Source organism: Hipposideros armiger, unplaced genomic scaffold (genome assembly GCF_001890085.2).
Source record: "Hipposideros armiger isolate ML-2016 unplaced genomic scaffold, ASM189008v1 scaffold_15, whole genome shotgun sequence".
In the NCBI taxonomy this organism is placed as follows: domain Eukaryota; kingdom Metazoa; phylum Chordata; class Mammalia; order Chiroptera; family Hipposideridae; genus Hipposideros; species Hipposideros armiger.
The window spans coordinates 5,461,628-5,480,464 of record NW_017731365.1 but is presented as its reverse complement, the minus strand read 5'-3'; the positions used below and the strand labels follow the sequence as shown (position 1 = coordinate 5,480,464).

The following is an 18,837-nucleotide window of genomic DNA, read 5'->3' as shown; positions in this document are numbered from 1 at the left end:
AAAAAAAAAAAAAAGGTAAAATTTCCACAGAGTGAGTATAGTGGTATGGGAGAATCTGATTGCTAACCATGGTTTTGACCTGGAGGCCTATAAAAGGAGAGCACCCCAAAGTGTATTCCACTCTACTAAACTGGATGGAGTTCTTCTGAAAAAGTTCTTTTAAATGTATGCATATTCTCTTCCTTTTAATTCTGTTTTTGTATTACTGCCTGTACTTTGCTTTGGGTATCATGTCAATCTTGGAACTACATTGTCTCTTTAAAATTACTCATACTACTTGGGGGTAGTCTATATATTAACCTTTATATTTCTCTACATTTTTTCAAGTAGCCTGTGATTCTCTGGTTGATACTGTCTTCAATACTGTATGGACCTTGGGCTGCCGACCCTTTATGAATAGTCAACGGGCAGCCTGCATCTGTGCAGAAGAGGACAAAGAAGAGTTATAAGGGAGAAGTGATTTCGTTTTTGGTTTTGAGTGACACCACAGCTGTCAGTCTTGGAGACGGTCGTGTGACAGATGTGTCTCATCCTTTCTTCCAAAAGCTTGAGTACCACAAAGGAGGAGAAAGGAAATATTCTACAGCTGAAAAGTGAGTCCCATCCTTTGAGGAGAATTGGAAAAAAGACATGAAGTGATTTGAAGGCTACTTTTCACTTTACCACTGGTCTCCCCAACCAAGACACATTTGCCTAGAAATTCAGTTCTTAGTTTAAAGACTAAAATGAAAACCAAAATACTTGGATTCCTGGACCTGATAATTATATTCATAAGTAAAATTGTGCAGAGTCCAACCATTTGGGAAGCAATGACTTTCCTTGGGTCCATGTGTCAGTTGCCAGCAAGCATCTCACATTTAATAAAGTGTACTTTCTAGAAAATTTGAAATGAGCTGAATGTATTCCATTATCACCAGTATGCTTCCATTTCACTGAGAAGAGAACAGAATCCAACCTGGTAAGTTCCACCAATGATAACAGTTATTTCCACTGGTGCTCAAGAGATAAGAACAGGTGGTCAGAGGCTTACCTGATTAAAGCCAGTGGAGGTGGTGATCAAATGGAGTTCAGTCTCCGAGTTTCCATTTTTTCCTTCAGTGAACTATTCCTGTTGCTATTCCCAATTACTAGGTGGTCTTTGCGTCATAAGATCTAAGAAGCACTTGGTAAAAACTGCCACTGAAGATAGCTAGGAAAAGTCTGAAATCTGAGGGGAGTGAGAGACAAATGGCTATTCCCTCAATAGTGGTTATCTACTCTTGATGGCTGGTCAGAATCACCTGAGGAGCATTAAAAAGCAAAAAATCTCTGGGGGTGGTATCTACACGGAGGCATACCTTGTTTTATTGTGCTTGGCAGTATGCTTCACAGATGTTGTGTGTTTTACAAATTGAAGGCAAGACCTTCCACCAACACAAAGATTATGACTCACTTTATTGCGATAATAACTTTATTGTGGTGGTCTGGAACCAAACCGGAAATATCTCTGAGGTATGCCTGTATTGTATAAATGCTCCCCAAATGATTCTGATGTCCCCTAAGGTCAGGGATTGGCAAATAAAGGCCCCCGGGCCAATCAGGTCCAAAACCAATTTCTGTAAATTTTATTTGGAACACAGGCATATGCACATGTGTTTATGGCCACTCCTGTCTAATAGCAGAGTTCAATACTTGTGACAAAGACTGTATGGCCCAGAAAGCCTAAAATATTTACCATCTGGCCGTTTACAGAAAAAGCTGGCCAGCTCCAATCCAGATCATTTTCTCCTTTCCCTTCCTTTTGTTAATTCTATTGATTCCATTAAGAATTGTTGATTGTAGCCTTTTCTAAAAAGAAAAAAAAAGAAAAACTGTTTTTTGATCCTATATAAAGTCATGATTTAACTGGCATATTAAAAAATTGGAATTAACTGCATATAAAATTTTATCTCTGTGGTTTATGATATTTATTTCAATAAAATGTATTAAACACCTACAAAATAGTATGGTATAGTTTTATACCTTTTTCTATTGTCTTATCATCTGAGGGCATAGAATGCCAAAAAACAGGGAATATGATACCAAACTTTAAGTTTGTCTGCCATTCAGTCATTGAACCACTTAAATCCATGTTAATGAATTTATTAATATTTATTAACTGAAACTATTTTACTTAAGACAATATAAAAATATCAAAAGAAAATATTGTGTAAGAGAAAAACCAAATACTATTTTTTAGTACACACTTACACTGATAAATTTCCAAATCTCCTATAACTATTCTGTATTTGAATTGAAATTTCAGGGTATAATTATTATTTACATATTTAAGGGATCATTGGGTATTTAAGTCATAGTTTCAAGCAACAATTTAATTTTTTTAAGTTCTTAATTTGAAATATTATACCCAGTATTGATTTCGGCGGTCCTACTGCATTGTAGGAAAGAACTGGGGGGATGGGGTGAGCTGCTTTCTGCGTGGTCAGCATAGCTTTCAACCTTAGGAGGCTGAAGCCCCCACTGGGTCAGGTCGGTCAGCAGTGAGCTGACCTCTCCTGACTCAGTGGGCCGAAATCAGAGAGAGTAGGTTCTGGGAATTTGTCTAAACCCACAGCATGAGGTTTAAAGAAGGGCAGTGTTCTAGGGTGTTGACTGATGTTCTCAGAAGGAGCGGGGAGAAGGTCCAAACATGCGGGCAGCCGGAAGCCAGGACTAGGGTGTGGGATCGGCCACGTCCTCCCAGTCAATGCTGATTGGGCCGCTCGTCAGCATCTGGCTCTGCAGACCAGCTGTGTCCTCTCCTTCTCCTGCCTCTCGACGCATTCGCCGGTGGCAGCCCTGTGCACAGCGGGAACGCTCCTCTAGAATTCCACAGACCAGGACCTGGCAGTGCAGAAACACTTCCTAGAAAGACCATAATCATAATTAACAAAAACATGGAAAACAGCTGTCATGTGTGGGGCACTTTCTCGAAGCCAGATACCATACCAAATGTTTCATTTGTACCGGGGGTGCCAAAAAAATGCATACACATGACTTGTATTCATCTTTTATTATCAGTATATATTATTACCATTTTAATACAGTTTGTTCCTTTTTAATATGTGTATACTTTTTGTTTTGGCGCCCTCTGTATTATCTCATTTCATCTAAACAACAACCCTTTGAGGTAAGATGTCATCACCCTTGTTTTCCAGATGAGGAAACTGAGAGAGAGGTTAGGGAACTTGCCCAAATTCACACATTGAGTAACATGGCAAACACACTGAGTCCCGTGGGTAACTTAAAACCCCACAGCCATAACTTCTGCGTTTGTGCAGGGCCTGGAGAGACCTTTGTGAAGACAACATCTAATAATGTTAACATCTTCATCCCTCACATCAAGGTCTGGGAATAACATCAGCTCCCATGCACTTCTGTGTAAAATAACAAGTTCTTTCTCCAAGCTTCTCGCTATAAGTCACTTCCCAAAGCGTGCTGCCTAGTGGAGGAGAGAGACCAGGCTTAGCCATCATGGTTAGCAGTTGTTCTGGAATAGTGATATAGCGGGAAATGACATCAATACACTTAAACACAGTGTGGAAAGATTGCTGGGCTCTTAAACTTCCTTTTGTTGAAATGTTTCAAAGACTCTACTGAAACAAAAAATAAAATACTTCTAGCTTAACATACTCTAGCCTCTTATAACCTCTATTCACGTATGTATTTTTTAAAAATGTAGCATATTCAGTATACACGCAAGTTATTACAATGGTTTATTCATATCTCCTTTTTCTATACGTCCATATTTCTATATCATTTTAATAACTTCTTAATATTGCACTCGATATACTGCAGCCCTATTTGTTTGGGGGCTTTCTTTTTCACTCCCCTTATAACAAAGCTCTGTAAACACATCCAACAATCTTATTTTTCTGTTTTTGCTTATTTTTGGGAAACTTTCATTGGAAGTTTTAGATAAAAGAAGATGATGATTTTATGGTGATTATTACATATCATCAGGCATCTTTCCAGAAAGTGTGCCAGTTTATACTGTTACAGTATACTTCTTAAAACTTTGCGAGCATTGTGATTTATAATTTTTATAAATGTAATGTGTGTAAAATAGTCTTATAATCGTTTTAATTGGCATTTTAAGTACTATTTTCGCAGAACATTTTACTATTTTGTCTGTGAATTTTCTGTGCATAGTCTTTGCCATGGGATTACCACATAGGCTTTTTCAACTATAATACCTGCCCACAAGGATTTAAAATTGTGATCATATAGTATTTCCTTTGAACAAGGACAGTTATTTTATTGGCAGGGCGACAGATAATTATGACATTCATGAAGGTGTTAAGCTTCTAGATGGCCAGTTTTACAGTATTTTTCATAGCCGTAATGCAGGTCCTAACCATGGGCTCGTAGAATGTCAACAATTAGGACATTGAGAAGAAAGGCTCAGGCCAGGGGCTACAATGGTGTTCAGCTTACCTTATGGTCTTTGCCCACAAACTTGAAGACAGGGACCTGGAAGTGCTTTGCTAGGTGATCCCGTGATGTGTACTGCTTTACTGAGTCATCTGAAACACAGCTGGAAGTAGGACAGGAGAGCACGTAAGACTTGATTGTTTAAACAGAGGTGGAAAAACAATCCAGTCCACCGTGTTTGGTCCAATGAAAGGCAAACTGGGTGGAGGGGGCTGGGCTGCACTCAAGCTTTTTGAGAACGAAGGAAAAATGAAATTCCCTTCCTGTGAAGGCATCTTCAGACACAGCCCTGCTCATTAACACTGTCTGTCCCATCGGTCATTCCCTGTGCCCACAAACGGGGCACAAGGACTTCCTGTTAAGTCCATGTATTGAAGTATTAGCAACAGCAATAACATTGATTTCAAAAATACCTTTTGAAATAAAGGTATCTGTGTAAGGCTGTATTTTCATTTGTAATATATTGCAGGAATTCTGTATTTGCGTACTTTATTATTGGTTTGGGAAGGCTTTTTTTAACTAGGTTTCATAAATATTTATGAATACCTAAAGACTTACCCCTGAAGGGGATTCACGGTTGAACAAACCCCAATCTGTGCATCAAAGAGCTGCATAAAGAACCAAGTTTCTTAGAGAATAAATAACTGGTTCTATTGGGGAAAAGTCATTTATTTCCAAATTGTTTTAAGTCCCAAATTTAATGCTAAACTGTAGTTTGATTGGGTTTTGATCTTAGGTCTACTGCTCAAAGTGAACTCCTAGGCTCACCTCACGTTTAGCTAGGGGAAAAGAAGTTTAATGAATAGTCAGTTGAGGCCAAGGTTTAGTGCTGATGTAACTTGTCTCCTTAAAGGTTAAAGCCAAGGGTCACACTTCTATTTTCTTTTCCATTCCGAACTCCACACAAACTTCTTTATTCTAAGTGTATTTTCCTTTGTATGGATACCTAATAGTTCCTGTCTACCTAGCCAGGAAAAAAGTGAGGATCAGCTATAAAAGCCTGAGAAACTGGGCTCCATTTGCTTACAGACCACTTTCTAGTTCATTGCTAATTGCCGTTTCAGTGCAGTTAAAAAAAATCCAATAAAATTGTTTAAAAATAAGGCATCTTGACTTGTATTACTACTAGTATTCCTCTGAACTAAAGATCTAAACATATGATGTGCTTTCTGTTATTTCTTGGGTTTATGTATTAATTTCCCTGAGGTAAAATTCATTTCTATATCTTCTGATTATATTCTTTTTTTTTTTCTTTTTTTTTAGCTGAGCCATCCCGCCACCTGTTGGCAGCTCACGACTGCTCAGCTTGGGCTGACTCGAACCGCTGTTGCTCAGAGCTCAAACTCTTGAGCGAGCTCTTAACCAACTGAGCCACTCAGCCGGCCCCTGATTATATTCTTAAATAAATCCTATTGTACATCTAATCTGTGCAACACACTCTGCTGCTGCTGCAGAGGATATAAAGATGAATAATGTGGTCTGTGAAATCAAGGAACTTATAGTCCAATATTTATAATAATAATAATAACATGCTATTAAAATGGCACGTTCATCTAAGTGTCAGCATTTTCAATTTATTTTTATCTAAAAATACTAGGGAGTTGGGGAATTGGGAATAAAAAAATAAAAATAATCGAGATGTGCTTATAGTGTATAATACACACTGGATTTCAAAGACTTAGCAGAAAAAAGAATGTAAAACATCTCACTAATAATTTTTTTATTGATTAGCCATTGAAATAACAATATTTTGGAGAAATTTGGTTGAATAAAATGTTATTAAATTTTTTAAAATAAATTAAAAATACTATTATTTTTCTTTAAAATGAGGCAGAAAGAGTTGTCCTGAGTAACACATTACAGAATAGAACTCAGGACAAATTCTGGCTCTTGATTTGGTGTTTGCTGTGATTAGGCGATGCTAGCTCTAGCTCTGTCAACTTCAAATTCATGAGCTAAAAGAAAGGACTGATGGTATATGATAATCCAAAGGAACTGATTATCCAAAAGTTGTCCAATATTTGATTTAGGAATTCAATACATTTCCTTTTCTGGAGATTAACTTTCTAATTCTACTTTGCTTAGGCTAATATTAAATTATTTTGCATTCTCAGAGCATACGCCAACTAAATCTAGAGGGAGGTGAACCAGATGTGTTAAATATCAGGGGAAACCAGCCTGATTTAAATTTAAGCTGAGGACAATGAGTCATCAAACAATTTATAAATGTAAGTAAACTGCATTATGCTTATTTTAGGGCTGTAGACTATTATGTAAATGTGTATTCCATAATTCATTGGGAACTATTCTGTGACCCTTTCTATAGGTTAGGCATTAAGGAGGAAGGAGATGGCAGGAAGGTTTTTAGTTCAGGTTGGAAGAAATCAGGGAAAGCTTCAAGGAGGAAATAAACCTGCTGAATCTTGAAGGACCAGTAAGAATCAGACAGGAAGGAAAGGTGACTTCAGGCAAAGGAAACTACAGGCATAGAGTCAGGAGGGGTGTAAGAAACAATGGAGTTTGGGAATTACCTGTAGTTCCCTTTGGTATGAATAGAAACTGGAGAAGATAGAGGTCAGAGGGTGAGGCACAGCGTGCCAAACTGAGAATTGGATTTTATCTTGAGGGATTATTTCATATGCACCATTATTGTACTAACCATTATTATACTGGAGATGGGACTATTGGCCTGTTTACTAAATAGGCCTACCCAGCTGTGTTTTTGAGTTCTTGCCTCCGCTTTTTAAGCATTTAAATTTCTTCCACAGCTTTCCCCCCTCCCCACCTCTGCTTTGCATGTGCTAAGGGCTGGAAAATTAAATAGCACAGCTTCTTAAAACTGTCCAAAATAAAAGATGTAGTCTTTAACTGAGGGTCTAAATAATGAATATATAAATAAACTTCCTAAGCTTTTATTGAAATTGCAGGTTACATGTTTTCTCAGTAACTGAGTTCTGATTATACATTCAGTTTTGCAAAAGGAAATATGAGGGCAAGATAAAGCTCTTAGTGTGAGAGAAATGTTCACTATTTTGATTATGTTTATCGTATGCCAATAGTACTTCAATAAAGCTGTAAAAAAAAACTAGAAAGGAACCCAAATCCACTCTCCTTCAAAAAGTAAATCCATTCCCTAATCTACTTAGTGTTAAGTATGTGACTGAAAAAAATGAAATAAAAAATGACGATTCTACTTTTCATTTTAAAACTTTCTGGAGATCACTTTAAGATGTCAAGAAATCCAAAGATCTATGGGTCCCCGTGAGGCTTATTATTGGCCTTCCAAAGCAGCTCAGAGTGACACATTTTTCATATTCTGAAAATACGCTAAGGAGACGACAAGAATCTAAGGCTAGAAGTACTCCTGCTGGTAAAGTTAAATTTACCAACCAAAGGCAATCAAGAACCATTAAAAGTTTTCAGCAGGGATGTGAATATGTATTTTTTTCCTTTTGACTGGATACCCAGGGACTCTGTGGAGCTGAGAATTGTGAGTTGAGATTTAGGAGGCTGTGTGAGGAAGCTGTGTTAGCTGTTCAGGTGAAAGATGATACGGTCTGGAATTAAGTCAGTAAAAGTGGACTACAGAGAATGAGTTGGGTGTATTATCTATCTATCTATCTATCTATCTATCTATCTATCTATCTATCTATCTATATATATATATATATATATATAAAGCTTCTCAGTTGATCCTAATGTGCTTCAGGGTTTGAAAATCACTGTGCAAGAGATTGGTAGCAGCAGGCAAAGGTTGCCTGTGGCGGGGAGGTCTGGAGAAATAAAGCAAAGCAGAAATTTCAAAGGGTCTATCAGGCCAATTAGTGAAGGCTATGAACTAGGAGGCACATTTGTGGGGCTCTTACTAGACCACTTCCCATTTATTAGGCGTCAGATCCTGACTCTACATGAGATATGTCCCACCTGACACTGAGAACGACACTGAGAACAAAGAAGACACTGATGAGATGTTACTATGAGTCTGGAGTTTTGAGTGTGAATATCCTTGGAGAAGAAGCAATGGGTGTGACAACTGCTGGGCTTTCAAAGATACCTTGTGACACGTGGTTCTCAATCTAAGGAGCCTTCGGAAATATGGAAATCTCCTTTGTATAAAACAAACAAACAAAAACAAACCTGCTTGATCTTTCTCCTAAAATCTACCAAGTAGTCTCTCTCCTTCACACCAAACTTCTGAAAAGAGGAGCCTACATTTGCTGCTTCCACTTCCTCATCTCCTGGCACTGCTCAGCCCCAACCTGGCCCTCATGCCGTACCCTCTCTGAATAGGTTAAGCAACCCTATAGTTTTGACCATCAACAGGGGTGATTCTCTGTCTTTTATCTTTAGTCCTGACTTTGTTCTTGGGTCTCACCAATACGCATTTCTAGCTGCCCACTGAACTCTTCCTATGCATCCTATAGGCAATTTCACTTCAATATCATTACTTGGAATTATCATCTTCAATATTTTCACTTCACATCTGCTTTTCTACCTATATTCATTCATCTTGGTGAATGGCATCTCATCAGTCATCCGAGCTAGTCCCCTTAGAGTCATTTTTTACTCCCTCTCCATCACCAGTTTTTACTCCCACAATGTAATAAATGGTTTCTGAACGAATTAAGAGTTCATGAGGGTGCCATGTCGTTTTAGGAAATGGCTGCGTATGCTTCCGCACTTAGAGGTCAGATGTAAACTGGGAATAACAAACCATGTAAGCAGCATAATTACCCATCCTGGATAAGGTAGTACTTCAAGATCTCATCGATCTTGGAAGTGGGGGTGGCAAAACAGCTCTCCACGAGGCTTTCTAAGCCATTCACGTGCACCAAGGGCTCAATGCCAAAGTACAGGGAATCTCGAAGCTTGAGGGTGGGCAAAGCTTCCCGGTAAGGCTCTTCAAACTCATCGTCCTTGAAGATCTCCAGGGTGAACGGGAAGATTCCATGACTGCGGCTCATGATTTCCAGTGGGCTGTTTCGAAGGTTGGGAACGTATCCTTCGGAAATGGTGTACAGGCGCGGAAACTCACAGGTCACAGGGATCAGCAGTTTGCTGGTTCGGATGATGATGTCCCCACTGCTCCCTGGGGTCTGCTTGGGTAGACCTGTCACAAGGTTGCTTGCCACGATCTTGTCATTCACCACCTGAGCCAGGCCAGGGTGAGGAGAGAAAAGAGATTTTACATTTATTTCCACAAAGTTGTTTTTTTCCCCCTCTCCTCTTAATCATAACAATCTCCAAACCTTAAAACACATTAGAGATTTGGTTGCTGAAGCCTTGTATTTTTTTTTTTTTTACATACTACTTCATGGTCAACCCACACATTGTTCTGGAATATTATTCAGAAAACCTGAGCTATGCAGAATCAGCAAATTCAAAGCTCTGATGGTTTAGAAAAGCACAGCTTCTGTGTATTATTTTTTTTCTGTAATCCTAGACTGGTGATCCTGCTGCAGCATGACCTTGTGCTGAACTCACCCTCGCACAGAACTCAGCTGTCACATTTATGCACATAATTGTCAATTCTTTATCTCCAGCCTCGTCCACGCTCCTCGTTCAGAAACTGCGACTCATCATGAGGCATTTCCATTTGATTATCCACAGACATAATAAACAAAACTTGCCAAGTGGGGCCACCTACTTGTCAAATATCCCCCCCCACCCCCGCATGTATCATCCCAAGTCTAATTAGCTCTCTGAGCTTCTCTTGGTCAGATTCAATAAATCAATATTGGTTTAACCAAATGATCACTAGGGGCTCTGCACTGATCCATCTCGCATACTTCTGATTTCATCAGGACGGTGCCTGCTTAACCCCATGTCTATGGTGGAAGAAAGCCCAAACGCCTGACCCTAGCACACAAGACAAATCTCCCCCCATCTATTTTTCCAGTTTCCTTTTCCAATATGAACTCCTTGCCAGTCAGGCTGCATTGCCCATTTACCTCAGCATAAGCCTTAAGAATTCCCATCGCTGGGATTTGCTCACCTGTTTCCCATCTGAAATGCCCTTTCTTTTTCTCTCTGCCTGTATAAACTACGCACACGCCTCCACCCCAATTTGAGTCCTACAATCTTGACCAATCCAATGTTTGTCTCTTTCTGGCTTCCTGTAACACCTGTCATCTGGATCACTGTCGCTTATCTATATTTGTGTGTATTGTCATCTCAATGCTACTGTGTATGTTCCTAAAAATCAGGCATCTTATTTCATATAATCCTGACTCCCCAGCACAGGGCTGTGCACAGATGCTTAGATGAATGTATAAACCTTTTACCTCCACCTGGTTCAATACTTGAACTCATTTGCTACCTCATAAATGGACGACCATCTGTATCAGTTGCTTTCTTCAAGTGAAATAATTGATACTAATGCTGATGCACTCAGGAAAATGTCTACAAGTATTGGAGCGATGGGGCTATTTGAGAATAGAAACAGCAGAATTCTTCTTAACATCCCATCCTCATGGAGCCAGGACACAGCACATAGTCAATAATACATTTGTTAAATTAATGGCAAAGGATTTTTTAAATTCCATTCTTTCCTGGAAATATTTCATCTAGGACAGAAGCCATACTGTATACCTCTGTCAACTACCTCCCAAATAACTGGCTTTGGGTTATTTCCCAGTGTCCTCCAGGAGAAACCTACATCTACCACTGTGCCACAGGTCTTGAGGGAGAAGAGGAGGTTGATGTGGGTGCCATTGGATACTCCTCGGCAGGAGGTGTTGGTCAGGAAGAGCTCTAGACCGCCAATCAGGTCCCTGGGGATGCTCACTTCAATGGCGTCCGACTTGCACAGCACGGGGACTGCGGCACAAAGGGGCCATTGTTAGAGCCAGGAAGCCTGGAATGGGGAAGAGGGTAAAGAAGTCTTCTAGGAGAACGAATTTCAGCCTCCACACAACTTGAGTTTTTTGTTCTACCCTCGAGGAAATCGATGGGGCTGGTGAATAAAACCAGGACTCTTAACTCCCCAGGCTGTGGTCAAATAATGCTCCTGAGATATATTGTTCCCTGAATGAGGAAATACTGTGTTCAAGTTTCAGTTCAACAGACGTTTATTTCAAAGTGTGGCTAGCATAACTCCATGAACTGAAACACCCAAAAGATTAACTTTTAACACAAACACAATTTATTGGTAATACAGAAACAGTATTGCTTTGATATAGGCTTAAATTATATAACAGTGCCACTTTGACTTTACTGTTAATAACTGCCCCATAAAACAGAGGTAATACAAACAGTGTTAGTGCACTTGGGGAAGAGTTCCAGGTTATCCTTGCGTTGTGCAGCAAGCCATAAAACCTGACTATAAATTCCATTTTAACTTAATATAAAAAAGATTGCTTTTCCTTAGCGTTCCCATGTTCACTTCTTCAGACTCTACAAATACCCTAAAAGGAATACTTATGGGTACTGTCAGTAAATATGTGAGGACAATAATATTTGAGGATATATCATAACAAAGGGTATAGTAAAAAGAAATCAGGGGTAGTTGCTCATTAAATATTTGGTGGGTGAATAAATTAATATTCTGGATATAAAAAACTAGATTTCCAGGAAATAGTTCTCAGAGATTGTTGATGCTCATATTGTAAATATAGGGAAGAAGAATCAGTTTCCAAGGGCTTTCAACTTAGTTTCACAACCCATTTATCCGTTAGAAAAGAGAAGAACTGCATCAATGTCTTAGACTTCTCAATTGAGTATTAGTTATACAACTAATAATAGAAATTTGAGAACAAAATCAAAGGTAAAAAGTAAAGGAAACCATATGATTCGCAATCCCATTTCTGGGTATTTATCCAAAACAATTAAAAGCAGGATCTCAAAAAGATATTTGCATACTCATAGCAGCACTATTCACAATAGTCAACAGGTAGAAGAAGCCCAACTGGCCATCTAAAGACGACTGGATAAACAAAATGTGGTGTATACATACAATGGAATATTATTCAGCCTTATAAAGAAAGGAAATCCTGTCACATGCTATAACATGGATGAACCATGTGGACATTAAGCTACGTGAATAAGTCAATCACAAAAAGACAAATACTGTATGATTCCACATGTATGAGGTATCTAAAGTAGTCAAATTTATAGAAATAGAAAGTAGAACAGTGGTTGTTAGAGGCTGGGGAGGGGAAAATGCTGAGTTGTTTAATGGGTATAGAGCAGCGGTTCTCAACCTTCCTAATGCCGCGACCCCTTAATACAGTTCCTTATGTTGTGGTGACCCCCAACCATAAAATTATTTTCGTTGCTACTCTATAACTGTAATTTTGCTACTGTTATGAATCGTAATGTAAATATCTTTTTGCTTTCCGATGGTCTTAGGCGACCCCTGTGAAAGGGTCGTTCGACGCCCAAAGGGGTCGCGACCCACAGGTTGAGAACCGCTGGTATAGAGTTTTAGATGTGCACGATGAAAAAATTCTGGTGGTGTTGCACAACAATTTGAATAAACTTAACACTGATGAACTATACACTTAAAATTGATTTAGATGTTATATTATATGTTATAGATATTTTTTCACCACATTTTTTTAAAAAGCAAAGGAGAATTAGCTTTTTGGTAATCTTTTCTTACAGAACTTCTCTTTTGAGTATTAATTCCAGAGTGAAAATTTAGAGATACACACTGCTGGAAGAGCTGGTGTTCTGAAAGATGAGAATCTTGACATATCTGGATGAGGCAGGCAGGGAGATTGGGGTAGGGGTGGAGAATGAGAGGGAGAAGTATGAATTAGAGCTGAGGTCAAGCCCGGGCATGTACTACCTTGGCAAGTGTGGTTATCCTCAGACAGCACCAAGCCCCGAGGACATTCACATTGATAGCCCTTCTCAGACACGAGGCAAGAATGGCTGCAGCCGCCATTGTTATTGTGGCATCCTTCAATGTCTGCAATAAAAACCAAAAGAAAAGGGAATAATCTTGGGGCCCTCTTCCCCAAATATTCTGGTTCTTGGGATGACACTTTGCATCAGAGATTATACTTCACTCATCACAGTATCACTGGGGCCTAACCCACTCACTAAAACATGTAGGGAAGCCCACCAAAACCATTTATTAAATGTGATAGTTACAAAGCACAATCTTAAAACATCTACAGCTCAACTCACTTAAACTGGTCATTTTCTAGAATGCCCTTCAACCTGGATTTGTCTGTTTTTCTCATAGTTAGACTATGTTTTGGGGGGAAAAGACCCAAAAGTCATTTCTAATTGCTGTAATAGTTAATTTACCCAATTCAAAATTTTATAGAGTATTATTGACGTAAAAAGGACTGACCAAATATAAATTCAACTGGACCAGCTAGATGAATCAGAGTTATTTCCAGTTGTTGGATAGCCAGCCCCTCTTCTCAATCTCTAGGGATAACAGCACTGGGGATACGTATCTTGGGCTGACAGGACACTATAAAAATGAAGCCTGGACAACACACTAAGAGAGTCCACTCAGTCAAGCTCTTTGTGACATTCCCCTTAGAAGGCAGTTTTGTTGTTGTTGTTGTTTTTTTAATTGGGGAATTGGGGGAGGGGAACAGCGTTGGGGAATCGGGGAAGGGGAACAGACAAGTTGCTGTCCTTTTTGTTCTTCAGTCTAGTTGTGGAGGACGTCGCTTCACTGGCCCATGTTGGTATTGTGATCATTGTATTCCTTTTTAAAAGTTTGCATTTTCAAAAAGCATACTCAATCAAATGGACAAAAAGGAATAATTTCAATTGAAAACTGAAGAAACTACCATGTGATTTCATAGTTAGCAGAGGAAAAATAATGACCTTTGTAGGCTCTGGACATTATCTTCTAGTCAGGGCTCATCAAACTCTGGCCTGCTACATGTTGTTGTAAATAAAGTTTTATTGGCACATAGCCACACCCATTCATTTACCTAGTGTTTATGGATGCTTTCTCACTACAAGTGCAGAGTTGAATAGCTTCAACACATTCCATATGGTCCACAAAGCCTAAAATATTTACTATTTGGCTTATACAGAAAAAGTTTGCTGACTTCTGTTCTAGGGGTAAGATAATAAAAGGAAATGCTTTCAAATTATTTGAGATGCTCAAAAAGAATACAGCACTCCTATGGGTTTTTGAAATAGACAAAAATGATATGTAACAGTATAGAAGAATGCATAAAAATATGCTATTAAGATATTACAGTCAACATTAATAGGAATTTTTTTTTCTTAAAAATGATCTTCCTTAAGTCTAATTTCTCTGGGTTTCAATTTCAATATCTGTAAAATGAAGGGTTGGACTACATGTTCACTCAGGGGCCAGGCCTAAAATTGCAAAGCACAAAATAAATTGAAATTCTAAGTTGGCTTAAAGCAGCGGTTCTCAACCTTTCACAGGGGTCGCCTAAGACCATCGGAAAACACATATTTCCGATGGTCTTAGGAACTGAGACACTGCTCCTCTATCCATCTTCAGGCCCACATGCAGCTACGCCTACATGTGAGTACCCGGCGACCCCTGTGAAAGGGTCGTTCAACCCCCAAAGGGGTCGCGACCCACAGGTTGAGAACCTCTGACTTAAAGGATTTAAGTCTCTTATGAGGATACACCAAAATGCTTAGAATGGATACAGCTGGCAAGTGTGATTGAGGGTCATTTTAATTATCTTTCTTTTATTCCTCTGTATTTTCTTCTATGAACATAACACTTTCAAAACAAAATGATAAATATTTCTTAAAAATTAAAAAGAGCTTTTTATTTTAAAAAAGAAGATGTAATTATCTAACAGACTAGCTAAAGAAGCAAATATGTTTGGACTATCATTAAAACTTAAGAATTACAAATACGAATCTTAATCATAAAGTGTAACTCATGGGCTGGCCGAGTGGCTGGTTGGTTAAGAGCTTGCCCAAGAGTGTGAGCTTTGAGCAACAGGGTCGCCAGTTCGATTCCCTCATGGGCCAGTGACGCTGTGCCCTGAGCTGAGCTGCCGCTGAGCTGCCAACAGGTGGCAGGATGGCTCAGCTGGTGAGAGCACATGCTCCTAGCAATATGGCTGCCGGTTCGAATGGTGGGCTATGCCCACCCGCAACTAAAGACTGAACTCTACACCTTGAGCTGAGCTGCCATCCGGGTGGCTCAGTGGGTAGAGCGTGCGCTCTTAACGAGGCTGCTGGTTTGACTCCTGCATGGGATGGTGGATATGCCCACCCGCAACTAACTGAACATGGCACCTTGAGCTGAACACCGCGACTGGACTTGGAGCTGAGCTTGCTGCGCCCTCCAAACAAAGATTGAAGGACAACAACTTGGCTGTTCCCCTTCCCCAATTCCCCAAAACTGTTCCCCTCCCCAAATTCCCCAACACTGTTCCCTTCCCCCAATTCCCCAATAAAATCTTAAAAAAAGTATAACTCATATACAAATTTTATTTTCTGCTAAAATATTTTTAATTATGATTATTAGGTTTTAAAATTATATGAGGATTAATTGTAATATTTCTAATAAAATTTTCATGAATTATTACAAATGTTCCTCATGGAACATTTCATTAATATTAAAAAATGCCAAGATTATTGCATAAAGTAATTAAGATTTAAGGTGGATTCAGGACATTACTCTTAGTCAATAAAATTTAAAGTACATTTTGTCTTGTGCTAAGGAACAGTAGTTAATATTTTGGTTAATGGTCTCTCAGCTAATAATGAAAACTTTGTTGCATGGAATAAACTGTAGGCACTAGCCATAATTTTTCCTTTTGTAAGCAGTATTATAACTCTATTATGCCACATATTCAATTATCCTGTGGGACAAATTACATATCCTCTATAAATAGTAATAATTAAGCTATTTATTTCTTCATATAATTTGCAAAGAGTTGGTTTTTTGCAATGTCATGAGATTTAGGCTTCTTAAAGTAGAAGCGATGAAATTTTAGTTGTGGTAATTTGCAAGGGCAAATGTGCCTGAGAGAAAGGACATCATCTAAGTTTCATATAATAATAGAAGACAATTTCCATTTCAATTATTTGACATACATTACAAATTCTTTTTATTACTTACTTGTATAAAATATATACAGTAGTTCTGCTATTAAAAATACTTTTACTGATCTCCAAAAAATATATTAATCTCCAATAAATGCAAAGCATATGAAGAAAAAAATGGCTTCATGTAAACCAGTTTCCCAAACTTTTAAGAAGGTAAGACATTTATGGATCTTGATAAAAACACAAACTCTAAGGCCCATCCAGCCCCACTGAACCAGAGTCTCCAGGAAAGTGGCTTGGGAAGGGCCAGCTTTGAAAGCACCCAGGTGATTCTCCTCTGCAGGGAGGTTTGAGAAACATTGCTGTAAACCATTGGTTATACTGCCTGCCTCTATTACCTTGCTGTTCCAGGTGTGCTCCTTGGAGCCTCAGCAAAGGTGTCACTTAAAAGCTATCTAGAAATGCAATATCTTGGCCTGATCCCAGATCTACTGAATCAGAACCTGCATTCTAACAAGATCCCAGGTGATTGATTCGTGGGCACGTTAAAGTTTGAGGAACACAGACTACTGATATTTATTTTCCAAATTCAAATATGGCTCTTGGCCTCTTGTAAAATGCAACATCTCCCTCCTGTGAAATCTTGGAGACAAATCCAACACTGAATTCTCTTGCAAGCATTTTCCATGATGATGAACCTCTTCTGTCATTTCTTTACACAGCCAATCTCTTACTCTCTTCTAATGTTGGGCAGTTTCATGAACATCAGAGAATAAGCCAATGGCTTATTCTGGGCTCTTGATATGAATCCTTTCTTACCCATTCTCACCTTCACAAGTCTTGCCATCACTTCTCAGCGTGCGGCCAACTCCACACTCACAGCGATATGAATTTTTGAGGTTTACACAGATCTCGCTGCAGCCACCGTTGTTTTGCTCACATTCATTTTCATCTGGAGAAGAGAAACCACACCGTTTACATACTGCTGAGCAACTCAATCTTTTCAACCCCCTTAGCAGAATCTCCACATCTTTTCAGATCCTGTTGATACACTTTTCCACAGCCCCAAATCCCTCACTGAGATCCAATATAATCACTTCTATTAACCTGAGCTCCTCAACCAAGGTATTTGTCCATCTGTCCTTTGCTGGAGTGGAAGGCACCTACTTGTTGCCAATTGCCCCCAAGGGTGAAACAGCAGGGAAAAGAAGTTCCTTTTGCTACCTGGGTTCACCTATTTATTCACATTGGTGAATCACTTCGTCCAATGAGTTCCTGAAGATTTGCAAAATAAATACAAACTTACAAATCAAAGTGTGTTTTAAATGCATTAAAGGAACTTACCATTTCAGAATAAAATATCTGACAAGTTTTGAGGCAGTCTTCTGTCACAATATGAACAACTGCTCTCAAAACTTCTTTTAAAAATTGAAATATTCCTACATTGTACTAAGCCATGATTGTTAAGTCATTTTAAGAATCTGATGAAAGACAGGGATTCTTGTAATAAGAAATGCACAACTGGCAACAAATGTCCACCCCCTTCCTTCTACAAACAAAGGAGAGGAAGTTTGGGAGCTAAATTTGTAATGGCTTGGATATAGGACCTAAGCCAGGGACTGGGGTTTAAACACCCACGAGGTGACAGGAAGCACCGCCTTGGGCCAAGGAGAGGAGGTGAGCTGGAACAGAAAATATCCAGGACCCTGGCAAAGATATCCCCACAATGAAATGGGGAGTAGAACCTTTCTCTGAGGCCCTGGGAAGCAGTAAGGGAGCTTTCTGCCTGAGGCTGTAGGAGAGTAAAAGCCCCAGAAGACCCAAGCCTGGCCCTGCCATGGTTGAAGTATGAACTTATACTTTACACATGGTGTGGGGATATTGAAGCTGAGAAATTGATGTAAAATTTGGCCCTGGCTGGTGAAGCTTCTGTGATACCTGACAGAAGCATCTGAAAAACTGCTCTGCAGTAAAATTTCCATAAACCAGGTGATAAGAGTAGAGTTCCAAAGAAAAACAATTTCAACAGGAGGTGGTTTGCCATAAACATGAGGAAATGATTCATTATAAGAGAGAGTTGGCAAGATAACAAACAGGAGGCTTTGAACAGGAGATGAACACAATAATGCAGAAAAATCCGTAACACAAGGCTCTTAAAAAAAATCACCAAACAGATAAAAGAAAGGATAGTAATCAAAACAAAAAAAAGTGTGTAAAAGGACAAGGCAGAATTGACAACGAACAAATATGTAGAACTTAACGATATAGTCAATAAGATTAGAATTTTCATGGGGCCCCTACTGCCTGAAAAGTGGATGGTTAGCGGAACTGGCCGCCATCCTAAGTGTGGCCACACCAGCGCTGGGTCCAAGCCTCTGTTCCAAGCCTGAGTGCTTACCTTGGGGCTGATTTTTTTTT

The 18,837-nt window shown here is 39.2% G+C and overlaps 2 protein-coding genes across 5 annotated transcripts in view; one reads left to right on the top strand and one right to left on the bottom strand.

Annotated features, from left to right (window-relative positions):
* The window catches only part of PLA2G12B (phospholipase A2 group XIIB), a 26,641-nt gene extending 25,752 nt beyond the window's left edge, over window positions 1–889 (top strand). For 3 of the 4 annotated variants that reach the window (XM_019624118.1, XM_019624107.1, XM_019624129.1), the window contains one exon: window positions 328–889. In XM_019624118.1, the coding sequence (XP_019479663.1) occupies window positions 328–449 (122 nt within the window). In that variant the 3' untranslated portion in view covers window positions 450–889. The remainder of the gene's footprint in view (window positions 1–327) is intronic. The other variant, XM_019624112.1, reaches the window with a different exon arrangement.
* A 613-nt stretch (window positions 890–1,502) lies between these two features.
* The window catches only part of OIT3 (oncoprotein induced transcript 3), a 28,125-nt gene continuing 10,790 nt past the window's right edge, over window positions 1,503–18,837 (bottom strand). The window contains exons 4-9 of the mRNA XM_019624095.1: window positions 17,249–17,371; window positions 13,244–13,366; window positions 11,111–11,271; window positions 9,187–9,602; window positions 4,456–4,555; window positions 1,503–2,883 (exon numbers count right to left, since the gene is read on the bottom strand). Coding sequence (XP_019479640.1) covers window positions 2,692–2,883; window positions 4,456–4,555; window positions 9,187–9,602; window positions 11,111–11,271; window positions 13,244–13,366; window positions 17,249–17,371 — 1,115 coding nt within the window. The 3' untranslated portion in view covers window positions 1,503–2,691. The remainder of the gene's footprint in view (window positions 2,884–4,455; window positions 4,556–9,186; window positions 9,603–11,110; window positions 11,272–13,243; window positions 13,367–17,248; window positions 17,372–18,837) is intronic.